The 17,183-nt window shown below is 40.5% G+C and overlaps 1 protein-coding gene across 2 annotated transcripts in view; it reads left to right on the top strand.

The window, feature by feature from the left end:
* CTNNA1 (catenin alpha 1) overlaps nucleotides 1-17,183 on the top strand; it is a 210,673-nt gene that overhangs the window by 148,530 nt on the left and 44,960 nt on the right. For both annotated transcript variants that reach the window (XM_004696649.4, XM_045284982.1), the window contains exons 8-9: nucleotides 3,974-4,054; nucleotides 5,210-5,362. In XM_004696649.4, coding sequence (XP_004696706.1) covers nucleotides 3,974-4,054; nucleotides 5,210-5,362 — 234 coding nt within the window. The remainder of the gene's footprint in view (nucleotides 1-3,973; nucleotides 4,055-5,209; nucleotides 5,363-17,183) is intronic.

Genomic DNA, 17,183 nt, shown 5'->3' with positions numbered 1-17,183 from the left:
CTGAAGTGTGAGTACTTCTTCACTATTTCTGTTGTGCTGCTAGCAAAAGATCAAAACGGCTGCCCTCTGTCAGGCCAGCTGACAGAGGAGGTGCTCATCACTCTGCCTTCTCTCTGGCCACTTTTGCTCATTTTCTTGTTAGCAATATTCAGTTTACTTCTCTAGCCTTTTCTCTGAAGCACAGAATTACAGGATAACCGTCCTACCTTTTTATTTGATCTCTTCTGTTTTTGTTCTAAGAAGTCCTGGAGGCCTCCTGGTTACCAATCCCAAGGTTAGCAGTTTGCAACTTCCAGACACTGTGGGAGATACGTGAGGCTCTCTACCCACATAGAGTTTCAAGCCCAGAAACCGACAGGGAAAGTTCTACCCTGTCCTGTAGGGATGCTATGAGTCAGAATTGAAGGCAGTGAGTTTGTTTGGATTTTTGTTCTGGAGGTTCTGGGTAGCATGTTTGCTGTGGCTGCCATCTCACTAGAGGTCCATTTTTTAAAACGCCTAATTTAAATGTAACCTCTGCATAACTTTTATTGACCATTCTAATTCACTATTTTGCCATTCAAAACTAGTAGGTTCTGCTCAGTGCAGGGCTTTGCTCTATTATGTATTGCTTTGACTTATTTCATCTCAGATTATAAACTGTGTGAGGGGAGGATTGCGGCTGGTTCTGCCCAATCGAATAGCTGCTGAGTTTGTTGAACTAAACAGTAGTCCATTCTTGAAAGAGGGAGGCCAAGTGACTACATGCTTGTGCTAACAAGTGCCCTTCAAAGCCATGCATTCCCACTAATAACTCTTGCCTAACCTCAATTCACACACACCTGCCTTTTTTTTTTTTTTTTAAATAGCTGCTACAAGGTCCTTTTGCCCCTGCTTGGTAGGATTACTCATAACAAAATATGGGAACCTGGGTGGTTTCTCTGCTCCACAGAATGGAATCTCTCAAATCAGCAGGAACTGAGGATTTTTTCCAAGAAGAGCCATATTCTATAGGAGTGCTTTTGCTAACATTATGTTTGAACAACTTTAGCTTTTGCCCAGCAAATGCTAGAGATTAAAAATCACAACTTTAATTTAAAAGTATATTAAAAATTATAAAAATTTATAAAATCATAACTTTAATTAAAAAATCTTATAAGTTAGCAAGCTTTCCACTTTGTTTCATCAAACTCAATATCAAGGTGGTGGTATATTTAAAATGATTGGCACCCCGGATGTACTATGTGGACACTTTTTTTTAAAGGGCTGCTATGATTGAAAAAGTGATCTGTCTCTTATAACCTAAAGTTCTCAGTAAATAACTGTAGCTGAACTACCCCACCCGATTAACAGGTTCATAATGTTGGTTGCATCTTAAAGTAAAATTTGCTATTTGAATATAATTCTCTTCAAATATCAAGGTCAAGAATTTGCCTTTACATAACTTCTCAAAGTAAATCATTTTATCCCAATTCAAGAAAATTCTTGGGCCGTTGAGGCTCAGGGTAATTAAGCTCTTATAAGGGAGGTCATTGAGCCCAGCTTTGGGGTTTCAAATTCTAAACCGTTTGTTGAACAACCGATCTATTAGAAACGTCCAAAAATATAGCTACGAACATTCCTGGGTTTGCTTGAAGTCCGTTCTTCTTGCTTGAGTGTCTAAGGGATGTGTGTGCTGAGATTTTCCAGATGGATTAAAGCTTTAATTATGAGGTCAATTTGATTTCTCCATTCCATTTTGGCCACTTTTGCCTTAGATGTTGGTGTTTTGACCTTTGAGATCATCAGCACCTAATTATACTCTTTAGTTTTACTCCTCTTCTGACTGCTAACCCTGCATAAACCCCAGCTCATTCCTGAATGCAAAAATTCTCTCAACCAGTTTCTGTTGAGGGTGACTATTGTCCCCCACTAATATAATAAAGTGCTAAATTTCATGAATAGTATTGAAGATAATCAAGTAAAGGCTGCAACACCAACCAGATTTGATAATGGCTTTTTATCAATTTTTTATATTTTGACTCTTACTATTTTATGTGCACCAGGATTAACAGTGGGCACTGCTCTAAGTGAACTCCGACATTTGCCCACAATGGGGCTGATTGGTCCCCGTGGTGGTAGAGGGCAGGTGTCAGCACTGAATCAACAGAGACAAGGTGGGCGTGGTTATAATAGACAACAAGGTTTCAGTAGTACTCAAAGCAACCTGTCTCATGTGGAATTATGGCATTGGCTACTTAGCCATGGTGTCCCAAGGAATGAAATAGATGGGAAACCTACTAAATATTTACGTGATCTATATAGGCTCTGAATGATCGTATGTTTGATATTTTCCAGGAGTTTTGTAAGGATGACAAGTATAGGGAAGCTGGTTGGCTGGTCCTTCTTACAATGGAAAGTGTGATTGAGGAGAGGGGGATCTGGCAGCAGAGAGAGGAGAAGGACTGCTAGTCTCTCACAACCCTGAGCCATTTGTAGTGCTTATAATTGAACTGTTCCATTTGTTATATTTATCTGTATATAATTTAACAGTTCATTTCTTGTTATATATCTAATTATCTTTATAAATAAATATATTTAATTATCAGGAATTTGGTTTTATCTCTCTAGAGAACCCTGTCTAACACATAAAACCCTCCCTGTGTCCCATTTTTCCTCTACTGAATAACTTGTGAGGAACCCTTATGGGGAACAGTGGTTCAGCACCTGGCTGCTGACCCCAAAGCCCTTCAAACCCACCAATTATTCTGCAGGGAAAAGGCCTGGTGCTCTGTTCCCATAAAGCTTTGGAAATCAATTCTAGAGGACAGTTCTACTCTGATCTCAAAGATCTCTTTTAAATCTGAACTGACTGGACAGCTCACATATTACTGATAGCCTATGTCAATATTCTTTCTCTGTTCTCTATAGAAATGGAGGCAGAGGGACAAGTGGGATTTTCTCTATTAAAGAGATTTGGGATAAGAAGTAACAGCTGTAGTAACACACATACATAAAAGGCACACAGTAAACATCTAACCAGCTTTCCCGATCCCCAACCACTCTTTGACCTGTGCTATTGTATGTAATGACAGGGTAACCCTACCAGAATGTTTCAGGACGGTATGGTACCCAAGGAAGAACATGGGTGGAGCTAAATTCTTCTATTCATTTGTACATCTCCTATCATTTGCTAACATGTTTTACAGAGAGAGCCATACTTGATGGCCTGGACATTTTTAGGGTGTAAACTTTTCATCTGCTTTACAGTTTAATCTAGTTGATGTTTTAAAGTCATTTCGGGGGACATGACTAGCTCTGCCAGGGATAAATGCATTTGTACTTTGCCTTTCACCACAATCTATTTAAATTCTCCTTAAAATGCCACTGGGGCAAATTCCAACACCCTCACAGAGCTCAGGAGGATTGCTGATTTACCTGCCTCTCCAGAAGTGCCTAATGCATTCTTTGCATTGTATTAAATGTAGTCCAATTGTATTAAATGTAGTCCAATTGTATTAAATGTAGTCTAGAATTTAAAAAAATACTACTGAAATAATTTTACAAAGCATTCTTAATGGAGTTGCATAATGCATATCAACTCTGACCCAGCATGGTATACCTTCATTGCCTTTTGGAATTGGTTTTCACGTTGTTTCAGTACCAGGTGCCATCTTTCTCGACAGACAAATTGAGGTTCATCAAATCAGGTGTGACTCATTCTTACTAATAGTTCAAAGAGAGTGGGCTCTTTAATGAGTGTGGTGTAACGAGAACCAGGAATTAAAGTACAAATTTAAGTTTTAAAGCTAAACTTTAAAGTGAAAGTTTTTGTCTTGTGATTTTGGCAGAACTACTTCAGTTCCAAACATCTGATTATCTGGACTGTGAGCATTGTACAGTTGAATTTTTATGATTAAAAACTCTTCCCCACTTCCTCCCCACATGTTGATTTAGCTGAAATAAAAGTTATCATTAAAGTTCTAATTGTACAATTCATCTCATCTTTTTCTAGGCTGGACGTAAAGAGAGAAGTGATGCACTGAATTCTGCAATAGATAAAATGACCAAGAAGACCAGGGACCTACGTAGACAGGTAAGTAGAAGAATGCATCTATTCTTCCTGGAATTCTTAGTTTTGTAATTTGATTAAAATCTCAACAAATAGCCATACATTATATGGGAAATTGTATGGCTTTTCACTGGAAAGTGACTGTCTCTGTATTTGCTAATAAACTTCTAAACGGCTAGTAAGATCTCGTGGGGACCCAGAATAATTCAGTCCCTTTGGAATAAACTGAATAAATTAGCTCTAATGTGAAAACGATGCACAGTTGAGGGAATCAATTTAAAATGACTTCGACACTTGTGAAAATACCCTGAAGGATCTGGATATATTAGCTTCTGTAGGTCAGCGACTGAAATCCTAGTTACTTATTTGACTTGTTCCTTTTTATTACAAGCTTGTATTTCTCTTTCACTCTTGGTGGGTATCAGATTATAGTTTGAATATGGTACATGTAGAGATATTTGGAGTGTTTAATTTTTCCTTTTACTAAATACAGGGTTAAAGAATTTTTCACTTAATTTCAACTAACTCATAAGTATTTTAGAATAAATGGAATTTTAGCTTTGAAAGAAGATAAGGTTGAATTAATAAAAGTATTAAGCTACAAAAAGAAATTATAATGTTAATTTTCAAGATATAGTGGAGAGATATTTTATTGCTCATGTGTGATCCAAGCAAACTTAAAAGTTGGACTGTATCTCTAAATCTTAGTTTTCTTTTGGTGAAGCAGTGTCAGAAATGGTTACTCTGACTTGCAGTTCAGGGTTCATGGTATTCTGATCCTGTTAAGATAAACCAGGCAATACCCTCTCCATACTCTAGCATTTTTATATAGCCTGTAAACACTAATTACATATCTCTCCAGGCTATGGGCCAGTTTAAACCAGAGCTACTTTTTGTTTAAGATGTAAACTCAAGTTTTGTAATTTCAAAGAAAAGTGATAAAGGTCTTGAAACCGATTCTGTTGGTTAAAATGCCATAACCACAATGCAAAGCATTGCCTCCGCAATCATGTGTTTCCTGTGTGGCGGTTTTACAGAACTGCATCTCATCCAGTCTTACGTGAGGGACCTGCATGTAAGTGCAGCCCAGCTCCTGTGCCACCGTCGTCATTAGACTTAAAAGTACAAGGGGAACTGCTTGGTCAAAGTAAACTCACGTTTTTACAATTTAATTATTAGCTCCGCAAAGCCGTCATGGACCATGTATCAGATTCTTTCCTGGAAACCAACGTTCCACTTTTAGTATTGATTGAAGCTGCAAAGAATGGAAATGAAAAAGAAGTTAAAGAGTATGCTCAAGTTTTCCGTGAACATGCCAACAAATTGATTGAGGTAAGTGTATCAGCTGTTTCGTAATTGTAGATAACTTGGGTGGAGTGTTTTGGTTTTTTAATCAGATGTTATTTAATCATCTAAAATTCCTCATAAGGGACCACTTAATAAGTGATGTGTACAAAATGATAGTCTTTCATTACACTTCACATCTATCTCACACTACTGGTTTTTGTCACATAGTTTGTGTCTGTGGTATCCCGAAACCTTAACATTTCCACTTGCTTTTTATGCAGATAAAAAAGATAATGGCCCTTAAGAGAGTGGTGGGTTAAGAGCAGAAGCCAACTACTGGGGTTTAAATCCTGGAAAGGTACTTAATTCTCTGAATTCCCATTTCTTATCTGCGAAGTGGGGATACTAATAATAACCATCTTGGGTCATTTTGAAGACTACAAGAAGTGATATATGCCAGGTGTTTGGCCCTACTCTGACTTGGCCCAATCTTATTATTTTAAAGGGATAAACTAAGCTGTAGTATGTTGCTAACTAGATATGCTTGTGTAAAAGGAACAATTACGTGTTTCTAGTTTCTGGGGTGGGAAAAAGAAAAAGGTGTGAATTGCCATTCATTTGCAGGTAAGTTAGGTGGCTCCTACCTTTTACCAATGGAAATTATTATTGGTTTAATTTATTCACGTCATTATTACCATATCTTAGAAATTTGACACATTAAGCATGTGCCCAACTTAACATGATTTTATAACCTTAATGTAGAACATTTAATATTTGGAAAAGATATTCCAAAGGACATTTGGTAAGTTGGTTATTATGTGAGGACAGAAAATGAGCTTCTATGTTAAATGTATCATGTACATTTGTATTTATAGTGATATTAGGCCAAGTTAATGCCATAGAAAGAGTCTAAGGAAAGCATCAGTAATCACATTAGCTTTACAAAATTTAAATCTGGTCTTCTTTGAACATTAATCTGACCCGAATTAATTATGTACACAATACGTCGGTCATTCTGCTATTTAAGTTAATGATTCTGGCATTTGGAATTAAAATTGAGACTATCAATTTGTGTTCCTCCATTAAACATAAATCTTGTTCTCAATAGTCACACGACAGCATAAGATGCAACCTACAAGTGTTCAAAGATTGTCTTCAGGAAACCAACTTCCTATAAGCAGCCTATGCATCAGAGAGCTTGGTGCGTGTTGAGACTTCACCTGTATGCCTATGAGGCAGGAAGCAAGGGCACTGCCGGCCCAGGGCATTGGGAAACAGGCACCAGTAGTGCAGAACCTCATAGGAACAGACTTGGTCTGTCTTTGAGCTGGATGGTGCTTTATTGGGGCGAACTGTGTCATTTATCAGGATCTTCTGTAGCCTAACAACTGACCCCTGTGGAGTGCCGATTCCAGGTCAGGTGTGTACAAAGGCACCGTATTCCCCACAATCATATTTCTCAGGTAAGAAAACAGAGGCTTAGGTTAAGTAACTTGCCTAAAGCCACCAAGTTTGCATCCCTCTAACAATGAGAGCTGTGCCATTGGCTTGCTGAATGACCCAACACCCACTGGGAAGCATAGGTGCTATTGGAGACCTTGCTTTTCCCATGACTATATTTTTCATTCGGAACTCAACAACCCAGGGCTCCCTAGAGTTTAGAGCTTGATGTTCCCATCACAGCTCACCCTTTTCTCTCACCGTTCTTCCCTCTCCATGCCCTCCATCCCCATCGCTCCCCACACATACTTTATATGTACTTAACGACACATGGCCTTTCATCGCTTCAGATATAACCATAGGCTTCATAGTGCTATTCTGCAAACAGTCTAATTACACTTATGGGAATAGAGACACTTGGAGATATAATTGCATACCTGCGTGGAAAAGAAATGAGTTTTAGAGGTGCGGTTGAAGCCTCACTATTCCTGACTCAGGGCTGAACTTTATTCTTCAGTGACAGTGTCTCCTCTCCACATCACTTTTCTATATCATGGAACACACTGAACCAGTGAGAGATTTGTTCTAAGCGAAGGTAACATGCTTCATTGTGATTATTTTATTATTCCAATTTCTCCTTATTTTTTTTTGGATGAATCCCCTTAAATCGGTGGGGTGGGGGTGGGGGACGGGCCATGGAATTGTACATGCCAGTTTCCCTGGAGGTATGGCAGCAGAGTGTGGTGTGACTGCTGGGCAGGTCTGGAAGAGCTAGGCCTCTGGCAGGAAAAGGAAACTAACTCCATTCTGCAGCTGCTATGAATTCTGCCAGGCTTGCACTGGGGGGTGGGGGTAGGCTCCCCATTTTGAAGATGTGTGTGTGGAAAGTCATGTGCCCAAACACTGGGAAACTCTCCCTCCTGTGGAGTCTTGACTTCTGCAAAAGGAGAGTCACTGTTTTTCTGTCTGGAACTTATCCCTGCCAATTTTCTTACTGTAACACTCTCTCTCTCTCTCTCTCTCTCTCTCTCTATTGAGGAGCTGTTAAGTATAAAGTACACATCAGCTGTGAGATGAAAGAAAAAGTAAAATATCGCAGTAATACTTTTATATTGATTATATGCTAAGACAAGAATACTTTGAGGCTAAATAAAATATATTACACATTTCAGCTCTTTCTATGTATTTAATGTAGTTACTGAATTTTAAAAACAAGTGAGTCACATGTAATTTCTGTTCAAGAGTATTGGTTTAGACCAGGGCGTGCAAACTGCGGCTCTTTTATTATGTACATGTGGCACTGAAGTAACACTGAACGGTTTTAAAATATGTTACTCAGGTAATGGTGATTTCATTTGTTTGTAAAAATATATTTATGGCTCTGGAATAATTTTTAAATTATGAGGGACAGAATTGGCGCTGCCTAAAATGTTTGCTGACCCACTGGTCTTGATTTTCTGGGGTCTTCCAGAGTCCCTGCCCCATGCCCCCCCAAGGTGGCAGCCTCTGCTGGATATTGCTCCAGGGATTGCCCCAGGCACAGATCAGCTGACGCTACTGTCATTCCTGAGGGAAACTGGCCACTTCGCCAGGTGGCTTCACCCTTTTGTTCCCACCAGGCTTACAGTCAGCTAGAGCCACGCGATCTCCCCACAGTAGTTGCCACCTAGTCCTGTTCTCCAGGGGAGCCCTGGTGGCATTGTGGGTTACATGTTGGGCTGCCAACCATAGGTCAGCATTTAGAAAACACCCATTGCTCCATGGGAGAACGATGACAAGTAAAGAATGACAAGTTTGGGAAACCTACAGGGACAGTTCTACTCTGTCCTGTAGAGTCAATATGAGTCTGAATCAACTTGATGGCAATGAGGGTTGATTGAGTCCCATTTTCCATGTCTGTCTGTGGTGATCTGGATGGTTGGTTATCTCTCCTTGTAGTTTTGACCCGGATCCAGTGTAAACGTCGTAATAGAGTCTTATGTTAGGTTTGCTGGCTACCCCTCCAAATTCATGCCAGTTTAAGCAAAGGATTGTCTTTTCTTTCTTCATTAAATCTGATGTTTAAAAAATGTTATCCCAGACCCATTCAACTTACACTCGAAATAATTTTCTTGATTGAACACTTCTTTGTATTTAATTGACCTTCTGAGCAATTAACACTCCCCTTGTTATCTAGCTTTTCTGCACTGTTGCATGCCCTTCTCGTTGTCTTCAGTGGCCATTCCATTAAAATCAGGGCCCTGTAGGAAGCATGGGGTGGTTTAGCAGCTTCTGCATGTTACCAATTGTTTACCACTTCCCAGAGCAGGTTCCACTGATATGTGTCTAGTAATTCAATATGATGAAAGCTCACTTAGAAAGTGCAGCAACAGCAACTGTTGCCCTCACCCTGTCTCTAACAAAGACGAGTGAAGAAAATAAAATGTAAAGAAATAGTCCGCAGAACCAGTGGACCAGGTCAACCCCAGACTCCACAACCAAGAGAACAGAAAAACTAGATGGTGCCTAGCTTACCACACTGATCACTCAGAGTGGAATCACAATAGGATAGAATAGGCGAAAACTGTGGACCAAAACTCAGAATAATGGGAAGGGACTTCAAAAAGTTTGTGCCTGGGGAGAATGGCAGGTCTTCCCAGACCACATGAGAGCAGACTAGGAAGGAGGAGGGGAGAGTGGGAGAGAACATGAACAAACAAACAAATAGCTGGCCCACCAAGCTTCGAGGATGACATTCCTACTCAGAGCAGCCCATGCAGAGAGGACCGTCGGTTGGCCCCACCACAAGACAAAATGTCTATTTACTGACGCACAGTGCTACAGGGGGCAGCACTGGAGACACGGTGGGATTTGTGCCCGGTCTGACACCCACCCCACCCCACACACATACACCAGGGCATAACACAAAGGGAGTGAGCAGCAAGGGGAGCAAAGCCAAGCCCCTGAGGAATTCTGAAAATAGACTTCGAACTCTAGGGGCAAGTTTTGGCACTGCATCAAACCCGATCGGAAAACATTCATAAGGGTCAGCATGCAGACCTGGAGCTATTCAAAGGCTTCCCTCATCCCCATCCCCCCGTTTTCCTTTTTCATGTCTGTTATTGTAAGATGGGCAGGATAGAGCAAATGTTTTGAGAAAGATGTGGGCAATGAATGTACAAATATACTTTACACAACTGAAGTATGTATGGATTGTGATAAGAGTTGTATGAGCCCCTAATAAAACAATTTAAAAAAAAGAGTTACAGTCTCAGAAACCCACAAGGCCTGTTCTACCCTGCCCTATAGGGTCACTGTAAGTCAGAATCAACTCATCGGCAGTGAGTTTGTTGTATGAAGACAAAAATTGACTGCCATTAGACTTGGACTACTATTTCTAGCTTAAAGACAGACTTAGTCTTGGGATTACTTGTATACAATATGGTGTTTGCACAATGTGCATATCACATAGCATCCTGTTTCACAGACTGTATATCGTGGATGAGAGGTGCATGATTGTTTAGCCTTTCATAGAGATACTATTTTAGAAAATATGGAAAAGAGAAGAATTAAGAAAATAACATTTTGGAATGATCCATACACATTTTATCTGAGTTTCAGTTTTTAATACACCAAATGTATAGCTTTTCAATTTTAAGGGGATATCAGAGAGGTCTTAATCCCTACCCCCCATGCATCATGTGAAGTATTCAATTATGGGATTTATGCTGATATTTACTATTGTATTTATTTAACCAATCCTCTGCCATTAGGCCAAACTCCAAACTCATTGCCATCATGATTAGGCATTGACTGCTAACCACAAGGCCAGCAGTTCAAAACCACCAGCAGCTTCAAGGGAGAAAGATGAAGCTTTCTTTCCTGTAACGAGTTACAGCCTTGGAAACCATGAATTGGAATCAATTAGAAGGCAATGAGTTTAATTTGGTGAGTCCTACATTGGGCAGTTAATAGGTGGTTTTCGGGAGTTCCTGGGTAGTGTAAACAGTTAAATGTTCAACTGTTCACTGAAAGTTAGGTGGTTGAAGGTACCTTAGAAGACACTTCCCAGAGCAGGTTCCACTATGGTGTGTCTTGGTGATCTGCATCTGAAGAGCCCTGGCTTTGAAAACCCTGTGGAGCAGTTAGTTATATTCTGCGTATGGGTTTGCCACAAGTCACTGACTCGGTGACAGTTAGCAACAATGAAAGTTGGTTTTAGTCTTCCAGTATTATATGTAATACTCAGATGAACATATCTGTGCTCTTTGTTTCGCTTCATCCCAGTGCTCAAGCCAGAAATCTGTGAGTCATCTTGAGTGTTCTTTTCCCCTCGTATTCGATATTCAGAACACAAGTCCTTTTGATACTGCCTTCATAATGTATCATCATTCTGCTTTCTTATTTCCATAATCACCCACAGTCAAGCCATTCTCCTCCTCTGGAGTTTAGAGAAGCAGTCAGCACAGTTCCCTTAGAGCAGTCATGTCACTCCTTCGCTTCAGGACCTACACCTTTAGTGTCTTCGAGGCACACTTTGCTGTCCCTCCCTCTCCGATAATCCAGCAGAAGGAGCAAATGCCTCAACATACTTAGAACAAAGTAAACAAATGATCAAACAAAACCTACTATCAAGTTGACTCCAACTCTTAAAGACCCTGTTCAGAAGAAACCTGCCCCATTGCTTTTCCAAGTCTCCCATCATTACAGAAGGAACTCTTTAGCTCATTGAAGGGTTTGGCTGCCAGCTAAAAGGTTGGAGGCTGAAACCCACCAGTGCTCTGTGGGAGAAAGAAGTGGCTGTCTGTGTGTATTTACAGCCTTGGAAACCTTATGAGTAGTTCTACTGTTTATTGTATATGAAGACAAAAAAAACCCCATCGCCATTGAGTCAATTACATGTCATAGCAGCCCCTATAGGACAGGGTAAAACAGCCCCTGGGGCTTCCTACACTGGAGATCTTTGTGTGAGTGTAGAAAGCCTCATCTTTCTCCTATGGAGAGTTTGGTGTGTGCAAACTGCTCATCTTCTGGGGAGCTGCCCAATTTGTAATCTGTCACACCACCAGGGTTCCTATATAAGTATGAGGGGACTTGAGTAGTTCATAAAAAACTCTCATTAAGAGATCATGATGGGGGGAGTGCGGAGTGGAGATCCAAAGCCCATTAGTAGGCCACTGGAGATCCCCTTGCAGAGGGGTCTCAGGGAGGAGATGAGCCAGTCAGGGTGCGATGTGACAACAATGAGAAATACAACTTTCCTCTAGTTCCTAAATGTTTCCTCCCCGCTCCCACTACCATGACTCGAATTCGACCTTGCAAGTCTGGCTGGACCAGAAGGATGTGCACTGATACAGATGGGAGCTGAAAATACAGGGAATCCAGGGGAATGAGCCCTACAGGACCAGTGGTGTGAGTGGCGAAACAGGGAGGGTAAAGGGAGAGTGGGTAGGAAAGAGGGAACCGATTACAAGGAGCTATATGTGACCTCCTCCCTGGGGGACAATCAACCGAAAGGTGGGTGAAGGGAGACGTCGGACAGGGCAAGATATGACAAAATACCAATTTATAAACTATCAGGGGCTCATGAGGGAGGAGGGAGCGGGGAGGGAGGGGAAAAATGAGGACCTAATGTCGAGGGTTTAGGTGGAGAGAAAATGTTTTGAGAATGATGTACGAATGCGCTTTACACAATTGATGTGTGTATTGATTGCGATAACAGTTGTAGGAGCCCCTAATAAAATGTGTAAAAAAAAAAAAAAAGATCATGAAGTTTTCGTGTGCACGTTAAAGCCCCTTGTATAGGATCACCTAGTTGGAGTCCCCTCACCAGCACTGGAATCCGTGGGAGCAGTCTTGCACATCTTTTCCCTGCAGAGTGGCTCGTTGATTAAACTGCTGGCTTTTGGTTAGCAGCAGGGCCATTCAGCATTGTGTCACCTGGGCTCTTCTGTACCATAGTTGATGCTCATAAATTATGAGATACATGAGTCCACTGGCTCTCAAGTTCATGGACATTGGAGTTTTAATACTCAGCTGGTCTGAGGACTGTGGTTTTAGAAATGCACAACTCTTATGATTGAACATCTGTTCATGTGCTTAGTCTTCCTCTGAAGTATTGGTAATGTTTATTCACAAGAACATTGCCATGCATTGTTGTGTATAACATGTACATGAGGGTATGAATTGCAAAATCTTGGCATGAGAAACATGTTTTTGGCGATGGGAAACATGTTTTAAAAGTTGTTACTAGGTGCTGTCGAGTCCGTTCTAACCCAGAGACCCCATGCACAACGGAAGGAAACTGCATGATCCTGTGCCATCTTTGCAGTTGTTCCTGTGCCCGAGTCCACCACTTGTCTGTCAGTCTTGTCATACTGTGGTGGTTTGTGTGTGGCTGTGAGGCCGGAAGCTATGCCACTGGTATTTTAAATGCCAGCAGGTCATCCAAATTGAAACAGGTGCAGCAGAGCTTCCAACTAAGAACAGATAACAAAGAAGCTGCCTGCTTTGGAGGAAGTAGCTGCCAGAAACCTCTTAAAGGTTAAATTACAGTTGCTCGGAATATTTCGTTGGCTTAGAACAAAGCTCTCATAATCCTATAGCCTGCTTTCTGAAGTTGAGGAAGAAAAAAGTCATTATAGATTCTTACAACATATTATGGAGCTCCTAAATGTCTCTGGGTAGCACAAATAGTTAAGTGCTTGGCTTCTAAAAACTTGTTTGGAACTTTGAATTTTCCCAGAGGCACCTTTGAAATAAAATACCTGTTGATGTGCCTCAGGAAGGCCACAGACTTGACAGCTCCATGGATCTCAGTTCTGCTCTACAGCACACGAGATTGTCCTGAGCTAGAATCGTGGCATCTCGTCAATAGCAACTGATTTGGTTTTGGTTTAATAGGTCATGATGCTAGTCACAAGGCATACGTATTAGGTGCTATCACGTTAGTCGTGACTCACAGTGACCCTGCTCACAACAAAAGGACGCATCGCCAGCACCTGTGCCAACCTCACAGTTGTTAAGTTTGAACCCCCTGTGTTTGTTGTAAGCACGGTGTCAGTCCATCTCGTTGCAGGCTTCCTCTTTTTTACTTTACCAAGCATGCTGTCCTTTTGAGACTGATCTCTCTTGATAACATGTCCAAAGTATGTGAAACCGAGTCTTGCCACCCTCAATTCTTAGGAGCATTCTGTCTTGTCCTCCTTTCCAAACAGATTTGATTGTTGCCTGGCATCCCACAGTTAGTTTGCCAGCACCTTATGAACACAAGAAAAACCTCTACCCACATGGGGATTACCTTCTCTTAGAGGGGAAGAAACCATCCAAATAAATATGTATTTTATATAGTGTGTACATTTTGTGTAATGTAGAATAAATGGTGCTGAGGTTGTACGTGTACATTATCTGTTTGATCAGTTTGAAATGGAAGCTGAGCAAAAGCTGTTCTTTCAGCAGCAGTTTTAATACATGACCAAAATAAAATTGGAGCAGATGTGTTGGCACTTGCTAACTTGATTTTTGGAAGTCTGTGTATTGCTTTATTAGGAAAACTTTCCCCTCCAACTGAGTAAAATAATGTAGGAAGGTTATGCTCTAATTTGGGATATCATGTGAAGTGGATTTAAATATTTTAATAGTTTCTTAGTAGTAAGGAGCCTGCCCACTCAGAAAGCCAACCCTTTATGGTGCCTTCTGTAGACATAACACGTTATGGAAATGCAAGGTCGATTTCAAGAATAAAAGCTGCATACTGACTACTGAAGGTTTATGAGCAGAAGCAAATTCCTCCAGGCTTCCTGTGTGCACACAATGTCAGTGAGGCTTGGGGGTCGGGATTTCACTTGAAAGTAAATAGTGGGGTGTATTGCCATGGGGGCTCCTTCTCCTGTGATTTCCTCAGGGTTTCTATCTCACAGCTCAATTGTCAGTAGTCTCATCGCTATGAAAGGCCCCCCTTTTTTTGTATGAAGGGTACATAGATGTGTGTCCCCAAAGGCCAGTGAGCAGGGCCTCAGGGCCAGTCTTGGTGAGCCAGGTGACATGCCTTGTTACCAGTTTCCTATGTTCCAGAAGCTGTATCAGGGTTTTTCTTTCATCTGTTTATAGAATGGCATGGCTGTGCTTCAAGGTAATGATAGAGCCACTTATATCTGACTCTTTTCTCCCCTGTCAAATTAATGATTTCTTTATGTTGCTCTTTAAAGTGTACTGAGATTAAAAAAAACACACACACCTCATTTGCTTTCAGAAATATTAACCTTTTGGTCAATAATGCAACGCCCTTGTGCCCTTTTTAATTGCTGTATTCTTTGCCCACCTCCTTTGCCTGTGAGCACTTTAATAGCTAAAGAGCAACTAGGTTTTCTTTTAATTTTTCTCTATTCTAATTTTTTTTCAATTTCACAAGTTGAGTAAGTGAAATGGGGAAGGCAATTCATGGAATCCTTTCTCTATAAAAACCATATATGACTACTCATCCCTCTCTGCTCAGTTCTGGACATTGTATTAAAATGTGCCTCTTACTATAATGAATTTGCTACAATAAGATATCTTGTTCACTGCCTTGTGAATTAAGTGCCAGAAAGTGAATGTAAGTGACCTGCTTTGGAGTAGGGTTATTACTACTACCCTACCCACCCCCAAGTAGTTCCCATTATCTGGGACTTCATAGGGTATGGCTTTATTGGTTTGAAATGTGTGTTTTAACTGGAAATTGAGTGATCGGCATTACAACTCTTATACTGTGATGTGCCGATAATCCTGGGTAAAGTGGCCTTGAAGAAGGCACTATAAGGAGCATTTGAATTAAACACTGACCTTATACTAGCTACCTGTGACATCTAGAGTATTTTCTCAGTGGCTCTCTTACATACTGTAGGCTAAAATCCTTGCAAATAGCAAATTAAATGAAGCTTCAATTTTCTAGGACTGTAGGATGTTTTTTGCATGAAAGCAATCAGATGTCCTTGGGGAATGCTGACCTTGGAGTCCAGAAGAATTCTTTTAGCATATTGAGCTGGGTTTTCCCACATTTCCAAGGATCTGTAAATTCAGATGCATGGAGCTATTTGAGAAAAGGTAACTTGTGTGTACTGTTTTTATACCTTATCCCCAAACAAAATTGGGGTGTGTGTGTGTGTGTGTGTAAATTTAACCACTGTGTTAAAGCTTAGGAGAATCAAGGAGAGTAATCAGAAGAACTTTGTTCTCGGGGCAGCAAGCAAGTCTTCTTTTCTTCCAGAACATTGGCAGGAGTGATTGTTCTGGAAGCTGCCTGCTCCACCTTCTTTGTTTCAGAAAGAAGTGCATGCAGACCTCCTGAGTTCTCATCAGTGGAGCTGATGGGCTGTATATTTACATGGGTTTTCTTTTTAGATTTATTGATTATTCAAGTAGTTAGATAGAAATATGGGACTTTAAAAAGTGGTCCAAATACTCCATGGAAATAAAAATGATCATAAGTTCATTGGGGAAATGATCTACAAATTAAAATAACTAATAGCGAAGCTGTCTAAAGTAACACATTTTAGTAAATCTATTTTGAATTCTGTTTTTTATCTGTTAATAGAAATGCTTATGTTTATGTCCTGCCTCTCCCTTCATTTAGAATTGACCTGGCTTATTGTGAGCCAAAACATGATTAAATAGACATAGGAACTCCGTACTAAGAAAAGGGTTATCAGCAAATATGAACCACAATGGCCTTGCTTGAGTTCAGATTTGGCTCTGAGCTGCTTGGTAACAAGGGACAAAGAATGAAACAATGAATTGTGTACTGGTTTCATTAAAGTGGAAGAGAGGGGTGTGTGGTCCTCTTCCTCCCTCCCCCATTCAGTTCTCTCTATAAAGCATATCCTCTCTGCTCAGTTCTGGACATTGTATTAAAATGTGCATCTTTCAGCATTTTATTTTGTTTTCAGTGAACTTTTGCATAGCACGTTTAGTTTGCCATTCAAGAATTTAGACACAAAGTTGGTTGGTGCCCTTGTAACTTTTCAGCACCCTTCCCCATCTTTTCTATTTTTACCCCTTGTTTCCCTGCCCCTCTTGCCTTCTCATCTTTGGTTTTAGCAAATGTTGCCCATTTAATCTCAGATGATTGCTTGTTCTGAGGATGGCATTTCTCTAGGTTGTCATGTTTATTTCATAGGCCAGTTTTATTATTTGTCCAGGGTTAAAAGGACATTTGGGGGGGATAGTTTCAGGGGTTCTAAGTCTCTTATCAATCTAATAAGCCTTTTTTTGTTTTAATGAATATGAATTCTGTTGTACATTTCCCCCCCTTTTTTTTTTTCTTTTTTAAAATTATTTTATTGAGGGCTCTTACAGTTCTTATCACAATCCACACATACATCCATTGTGTCAAGTACATTTGTACATATGCTGCTGTCATCATTTTCAAAACATTTTCTACTTGAGCCCTTGGTATCAACTCCTCATTTTT

This window comes from Echinops telfairi, unplaced genomic scaffold (assembly GCF_000313985.2).
Source record: "Echinops telfairi isolate 266 unplaced genomic scaffold, ASM31398v2 ScPeMD7_7469;HRSCAF=8507_1, whole genome shotgun sequence".
Classification (NCBI taxonomy): domain Eukaryota; kingdom Metazoa; phylum Chordata; class Mammalia; order Afrosoricida; family Tenrecidae; genus Echinops; species Echinops telfairi.
This window is presented reverse-complemented; position numbering and strand designations above follow the sequence as displayed.